This window comes from Canis lupus, chromosome 15, assembly GCF_048164855.1.
Source record: "Canis lupus baileyi chromosome 15, mCanLup2.hap1, whole genome shotgun sequence".
Lineage (NCBI taxonomy): Eukaryota > Metazoa > Chordata > Mammalia > Carnivora > Canidae > Canis > Canis lupus.
Genome location: NC_132852.1, coordinates 27,974,643 through 27,982,418, shown reverse-complemented (window position 1 = coordinate 27,982,418; position 7,776 = coordinate 27,974,643). Strand labels below are relative to the sequence as shown.

At 55.6% G+C, this 7,776-nt stretch overlaps 1 protein-coding gene across 48 annotated transcripts in view; it reads right to left on the bottom strand.

Annotated features, from left to right (window-relative positions):
• Positions 1-644: 644 nt before the first annotated feature.
• RBPMS (RNA binding protein, mRNA processing factor) overlaps positions 645-7,776 on the bottom strand; it is a 173,209-nt gene continuing 166,077 nt past the window's right edge. For 29 of the 48 annotated variants that reach the window (XM_072776299.1, XM_072776324.1, XM_072776297.1 and 26 more), the window contains 2 exons: positions 6,324-6,427; positions 645-862 (listed from right to left, as the gene is read on the bottom strand). Coding sequence is in view for 12 of the 48 variants with exons in the window: in XM_072776302.1 (XP_072632403.1) it covers positions 6,382-6,427 (46 nt within the window). In the remaining 36 variants the exon portion in view is untranslated. Of the gene's footprint in view, positions 863-963; positions 1,071-3,572; positions 3,650-6,323; positions 6,428-7,776 lie in introns of all 48 variants that reach the window. The other 19 variants (XM_072776325.1, XM_072776303.1, XM_072776277.1 and 16 more) reach the window with 5 other exon arrangements.

Genomic DNA, 7,776 nt, shown 5'->3' with positions numbered 1-7,776 from the left:
TTCATCTGGTGTGGTGCTGCCCCAAGCCAGGACCAGCAGCTCAGTTCAACCAAGGTTTTGAAAAATCACTTGGGCGATAGGAGCTGCCTGTAGCAGCCAGCTAGCTGTGTACGTGTGTGCCTCCCCTGGGGGAGGTGTGCGCAGGTGCGTCTCGCACGCAGGGTGAGCCAGTGGCAGGATAACTCACCTCAGACCATAGCAAAACCCACCAAGGCAGTTTGCATGGGCTCCTCGGGAGCTGCCAGGGCTAACGGCGCATGTGGATCTGGAGCGCGAACCGATGAAAGGCTCGTCTAGCTATCAGCGTGTCATCGTGGGAACAGCTCCTGCAGAGTGTCCTCGTAGACCTGGGGGTGCGTACCCAGCCGGGCCGCAGGTCGCCTGCTCCTAACCTCTGACACGGCTTTCTTACATTACCCCGGATCTAGCCAGGCAGGCAGACTGCCAGACGTTCACCATACGATTCCAGAAATTTCATAATATTTAAAGACATGCTTCGAACATGCATCTTGGAGGAGAAAAAATAGATATTTTTAATTACAAGCATTCAAAAGTCAAGCACAAAAATTGTGATCCAAACCAGTGTAAGATCATCCATCCTCTCATACTTAAAATGTTTGGTATAAAAATACTCACTCTCTTGGTTTATTGTTGACATCTTTTATGTTTTGTTTGAAAATATCTCCAAACTGTACAGAAATGTCAGACCATGCGTTCACAAATAACACACTATTTCTTAAAATTATACAGTGTAAAAGAGTAAAACATTTTTATTATATTTTTTCTTCGAGAAAAACAGATGTGTGATAGAGGCTGTGGCAAAGTCTTGAAGGGACCAAAACTGGGCAAGGTGTTTTCAAGCCTGAAACAGAAAGAGAACGTGTGAGGGGAGAGCTCACCTCCCGGGGAGCGGCTGGGAGCTTCCCTAACCCAGCAGGACGCGTGGACGCCCGTAGGACGCACCAACTGACCCTCCAGAGACCCCTCCTGGGAGCAGGGTTCTCACCGTGGACACACGGGCAGTGTATGTATTTCTCGCCACAGACGTTTCAGGAGCTGCTTCCTGGCATCTGCAAGGAAGTGCTCACGTGTGTTTTGCTTGGTGGCAAACAAAACAAGCCTCTGACTCCTCCCTGAGATTTTTCCTGCCACGTGCACGGTCCCAGTGTGGTTCTACGGTTTTCCTAACTTCCATCACGGCTGCACAGTGAACCTCTACTGTTCCTCTGTCCCTGTTTTCCTGCCGTCTCACCAACACGCTGGACTCATAAAGGTGTGGAAAGGTCTCGGCAGGAGTAACGGCAGGCACCAGAATGCTGTGCAGGGCAGTGCTTATTTGGGCGCGGGAGGAAGCTATGAAGACAGCGTTAGTAACACCCATCTAACTCTCCCAAGTGAGCCTTATTTGGGACGATGTGTATTTAGCCGTGAATCTCGAGGTGAGACACCTCCCGCGAACAGTCCGGAACATCACAAACGGGACGATGCTGGGAAATCCTCCTCCTAAGCCAAGCCTGCACTAGTGCTGTGACCCGCTACACCGTGGCACAGCCTGTGAGCAGGTGCAGCAGAAAGATCGGACCACGAGTCGGAAGATTCAGTATCATCACCACAAACCTATGGTTCATGGAACACTCTGCCTCGGGAGAAACTGGGGTGCGCTTTCGAGCACAGGATCTGGACATTCAGAGTCTCACCTGTGACGTCAGTGACACTTAACCGGTCCCTTGAGCCTGTTGCCACTATTCGCTAGCTCATCAGTTTAACTCTGCTGCTCCTAGCGAGGCCCGGCCGGAGTGCCCCGGGGTGGGAGACGCGCTCCCGGGTCAAGGTCAGGGAGGCCCGGTGCACACAGCACCCCGGTGACCCCCGCCCGCCTCACTCTCAGCAGAGCTCTCTGAAATGCCAGGACAGAGATTCCGCCTGGGAATCTCCCCTCGGACTGTGTTGCCTCCCTCTGGTGCCCAGCTAAGGACAGGGTCCTGGTCGGCCTGGCAGGTGCCCGGACCCATGCACAGCGCGTCCCGGGCACGCGCCGCACAGCCGAGATGCTCTGAGCGGGGTCGGGCCGGGGGCCCACTCCTGAGCGGCATCTTTTTGCCACACCTGGACTCGGACCCAGCGGGACGCCGGGGGTGGCAGGGCCGGGGCTCTGGGCGTCGTCTCGGGCTGGCACAGCCCACCCTCCCGTCGAACCCAGGCCCCATCGGTCCCTTAGACGCCTGAGCTGCTGCCCTTGAACCACCAAAGGAGCCTCCACCCTGGTGCCCCCAGGAAACCCGCTGCCACGCGGGGGCCACAAGCCACCTGCCCCCACCGTCCGGGCTCGTCGGGCCCCGAACGACAAGTCCCACATCGCCCAAACCCGGCCACAGCCAGCATCGCGAGCTGGGTGCCAACTGCAGGAGCTGGGCTCCGAGGACCCGCAGCCCCTGCGGCTGCTCCCAGTCGGGCACAGGTCACGGACGGGCTCGTGTGGGGACACAGAGGAGAAGGGGCTGGCTGCTGTGAGGGCCCCTGCCCGCGGGCTCAGGGGGGACGCAGTCCCTGTGTCACCCAACCCCCTCCCGGGCATCTGCTCTCTTCCTGGGGCAGGCACACGTCGCTACCCGGGCCCTTCTGGCTCCACAGCCAGTTCCTGGACGGTCGTCCCCGTGCCTATCAGCTCTGCCCCGGCCATTTCTGCTGGGACCCCAAAGGCACAACAGTCTAAACCCCGGCTCACACCTGCCCTTCCCACGGCTCCAGCCCTCCCGCAGCCCCTGGTGACGCGGACACGGCCCACTCCCTCAGGTGACGCTTCCCACCAGGCACCTCCGGCCCCATCTTGGGCTCACCTCGCCCAAGGTGGACTCACCTAATCCGAGTCTTCACTTTGCTGGGGCAGCAAGAGGACAAAGATTCTGAAAACACCTGCCCTGCCCGCACCGCCCCCCCCCCACCCGCCGAGACCCAGATCCCCAGCACATCCCTCCAGGCTCTCGGCGGCTTGGTCATGATCCGCTTACGCCGCGACGCCGGTACATACCCTTCCTCCTCCTGTTCCTGCAAACCCTGAGCCCCGGCCAAGAGTCCTCCCCGGCCAGGCCACAATTTGGGTTTCCCAAAGAGCATCTTGGACGACTTTTGTCCCTCACGCTACCTTCTCCAGCCCAGACACAGTCCCTTGTGTGTAGCAGAAATTCCGACACCTGCACCCTGCTGCACCCTGGGGCAGTAACGGAAATGGGGGCCACGGACAGCCCGGGGCACATGGCACCGAGGCTCGGTTCCGTAGTCTGGATAAGGCCCCTGGCTGAGCCTGGGACACCCTCAGCACCCGCCGGGGGCCTTCTAGAGAAGCACGGATGGGGGAACAGGAAGGTGCCCAGCAGCCCCCCTGACCTCCCAGTACCCTGTCCCCTTCCCTGGACTCCAGAGCAGGGAGCAAGGTGCATGAGGCTGGCCAACTGTGGCTGATCAGAAAGGCTTTGAAGTGGAAACCGTGGAGAGGAGTGGAGAGAGAAGGGGGGACGAGAGTGGACGGTTTCCCGAGCTTTGCCGTAACTGCGCTCTGTAGATAGAACTCTCACATGGGAAAAGAATGCGTCCACATGGCCATAGAGGTTCCCAGACTGAACAGAAGGTCAGAATGTGGCTATTTCAGTCCCTGTAAACAAGGAAGGGGTTTAGTTAAGAACGGAGTTCAAACCTTGGAATGTATTAACAAGGACATTTTAAACAGAATACGGAGACATCCGGGAACACATAGCACCGTGGGGGTGGGGTGGGGGGTGGGGAGGGTGGGGGGCCCCGTTCGCAGATCGGCTCCTCCTCACAGCCTTTCCTGACGGCGGTGGACGGACAGACCGGGGAACACAGATACAAAAACAGCTAGTCGGAGGTAGGTCACAACCATCCCGCTGGAGACCATGGACACTGTCGCCGTCTGAAAGGATATTCTACGATTCTAAAACATGTCAGTTGTCCTTGATCAAAAGATCAGCCTGTGGCCCTGGGGACTGGGCACAGCTGCTGCTGCGTATGGGGCGGGAACCCTGCCAGGCCTGGCCGGTCTTTCTCCACTCAGCTCCGGCAGGAAGAAAGTCCTGTTTCCCCCATCCTACTCCATACACTTGACCTGTTTACTAGTGTAGTCATTTATACCCAAGTCAGATAAGGAATATTCCCCTCTCCTCAGCTTCCAATACACACGTAACATATAGTTTTCATATTATGCCTGTTAGCTTGATCTTTTTAAAAATCAAATACCGATATTAATTTGTAATAAAAGGCCTACTTAACAGTTTAAAAGGTTCACAGGCAAGAGTCTCCAGGGAAACAGTCTTCTGTAGTTGGAAACTGCTCCCCCCTGTTCTATATACACACCCCCACCTGCCCCTTTATGTGCGTGCCCATTGGCCCCAGATGCTAGCACAGCATTGGCAGCAGGCCACTGCCCTGCGTGGGTTCCAGCTCCCACTCCTGGCCAGAGAAGGCTCGGCCTCCTCACAGTCCAGGCCCATGTCCACCCTCCAGGGGCAGGCCAGAAGCAGTGCTGAGAGTAGGCCTCCTCCAAACCCGTTCCTGTACCCCATGGATGGCCCCAGAACTGGTGAGCCCCAAGCTGGGCATGGCTAGTGCCAAGGTGCCCACCACCTTGTCTGGCCCATGCTGGCCGGCCACCTGTTACCAGATTCTCAGCTGCCCCAAGTCCCAAGGTTGGCCCCTACCCCTTTTTTGCTCCAGGTCCCCAGGCCATTGTCTAAATGAAGTCACCGCATGCTCTAGCTGCTACTGCTTCCTGACTGGGCTCATCTGCATTTGCCCTGGATTACTGATGTTTGGGTCAATTTATTACATTAAAAAAAAAATCCTTATTTTAACCTGCTTCCAAAAAATTATATGGGTAGCTTTCAACTGGTCTTTTTAATTTATTTTTAAAAGATTTTATTTATTTATTTATTTATTCATGAGAGACACACAGGGAGAGGCAGAGACAGAGGGAGAAGCAGGCTCCCTTCACAGAGCTTGATATGGGGACTCTGGGGCCACAACCTGAGCCAAAGGCAGATGCTCAACCACTGAGCCAGCCAGGCGTCCCCCTAATTGGCCTTTAAAAAAAAAAAACAAAAAAAAAACAAAAAAAAAGATCTTATTTACTTATTTGAGAGCGAGTGAGTGCACACACAAGCAGGTGGAGGGAGAGGGAGACTGACCTGGGGCTCAGTCCCAGGACCCTGGGACCCTGACACCTGAGCTGCAGACAGATGCCCAACTGACTGAGTGCCCAGGTGCCACTTAATTGGTCTTTAAAATGTGCCAGAGGGGGAGGAGAAAAAAAAACAAAATCTTGTCCTTTAAGAAAATTTTACCAGGGGACGCCTGGGTGGCTCAGCGGTTGAGCATCTGTCTTTGGCTCAGGGCGTGAGCAAGAAATTACCTAAGTCCCAAAAATGTGGTAATGACCTCCTTGGCTAGATCTGCCTGGTTCTCTGTCCTTAGCAGGAATCTTGCCCTCTGACTCATCTTTTCTTCATAGGCCCCTTAGCGATGAAATTCGCCACCTTATTTGGGCCGAGACCTAACTGCTATGGGCCGAGTTTTCCAGAGAGATTGGAAGCCCCTCTGTGTGGCAGCCCGCAGGCTGGTCACCTGTAGTAGTAAGACTATGCTTACTACTACAAGCTGGAGGAAGACCAAAGAGATGAACAAATCACCAAAACAATACCCAGCAGGAAGGCCCAGGGTCTGGAGGAATTCAGTGAGAACCCTGCGTCATTCGGCTACGCTCAAGGGTAACCATGCTTATTCCAAGAGGCTTGTGAAGATGTCTGCATCATCGAGACACAGCTAAGGTATGTGCAGTACGACTGGATTGGCAAGTCAGAAGGAATATACATACTGCATCTAAAAGATTCTCACCAAAACAGTTAATTTCCAAAAAAGGCTGACGGGTTCAAAGGGGAAAGTGTCATGTATGTGTAAGTTCCTGTCCGTGGAGTAGTCCTTTGGGTGTTGTGGCACGAGCAGGTACTGGGCCACGTGCTCCGAGGGCCTGCAGAGCCCCCGGTCCTCCCAGGACACCCTGACCTCAGGAGCACGCTGTGGCTGGAGGAGGTAAGGAGGAGCAAGCCCCGGACTCCGGCACGTCTCACCTAGAGCGCCCCCTGGAGTCATCGGGGAGACGCTAACAGCTAGACAGCGGGGCCCCAGCCCCAGAGGCCCAGGACTTCCTCCCACGGGATGCTGGGATGCTGGTGGGACCTCCCTACCTACATCATGGTGCCCTGGTGCCCTGCCCAGAGCGCAGAGGGCCTGCTCGGCCTCTGACTGGAACTCACCAGCACGCTCCAGTTTTGCAGAACAGCTCGAGAACAGTAGCCACCACTGAAGATTGCATTAATACCCACAAGACAGATTGCAGCCACCATCACACACCTGGAACCTGGGATGGAGAAAGAAATCGCCCATTAACAGCATGCAGGAATTTCCAACCCCCAGGGCCAGTCTGCTGCTGGGGTTCCCTGGGTCCCAAAGGGCAGCCTGTTCTGCGAGCAAAGAACAGAGACTCAATGGCAAAGGGACCAAGGCCTCCCCTGCAGAGCTAAGGACAAGTGCCCAGGGCACGAAGCAGTCCACGGGGACCACGAGCCTAGGGCCTGGTCGACAGGAAGGACCCTGGCCGCATAGTGTGGCTCCCAGGGGCTCCCTGGCCCTGGGGCAGGTAAGGGTCGGGGTTGGGAAGGGTATCTGGAGAAAAGGGGGCTGTGCGAGACGTCAAGCCGTCTTCACTCGGTCTCCCGAGTAGGCGTGAGTCGGTCATTGGGGCAGGGCTGCACAAGAGGAGGCCGCCTGGCCAACGAGGCAAGGCAGCCGTGCAGAGTTCCAAGGGCTGGATCCCCAGGGCTGTTTGAAAGTCCTGTCAGGAAAGGCACAAGACCTGAAGCCGCCCCCAAAAGAGGAAAAGCCCCGAACCTAACACCTCCAGGAGCTGCCTCCCACCACAGTAACAACTTTGGTCAGCGCAAGGCCACAAAAGCAATTATCTGGGAGGATCCTGTGCTGTCACGTGCACCCACGAGCTAAACTTTGCTCCAACCACCTTCTGGAAAACAAAAACTAAAAGGAACATCTGTGACGAAATCCCATTCCCTAGGGTCTGAGAATTTTGAAATATGAAGGTGCCGAGACCCAGCAAGTCATGAATTTTTTATATTCTTTTGCAGGCACAACTGCCTCTGAGCCAGCTGGTTTTCATGAGAACTCCCGGAGCCAAGGAGGGAAGCCTGCGTCCCTGCACATGCCTGCCAGTGGCCCTGGGCCCTGTGGACATCTCTTCTAGGTGTAGCCCCGGCCGTGCTGCTCTGCTGCCTGCAGACAGGGTCACGGACTCGGGCATGTGGGGCTGCGTGAACAGGAGACCACAGGGTGCTCTGCGAACCCCGAGGTCCCCAGAGGCCCCACTGGTCTGCTGGTATGGGAAGATGCCCCCTGGGGTTCAGCAGGGAGGCTAGGCCTGAGTTCAAACCCTCTGCCGGGATTATGGGTGAGGCTGAAGGCAAGACCACCTGCCTAGGACATCTCTGTTCTCAGAATTAAGGAAAAAGAAAGTTTCTCCCAGATTTTCATTTTAAAAACATCAAAGGATGAGTACATGTAATCCTATTTTCCTAGTAAAAGTTGGGTCATTTGAGGGCAGGAAAAGAAATAATTGTCTTTGCAATAAAACTTGTCAGCTCACCCGACTTCTCCCCATCCCACCCACTCCTGCCAAGAGCTCTTGGGGATGGGAGC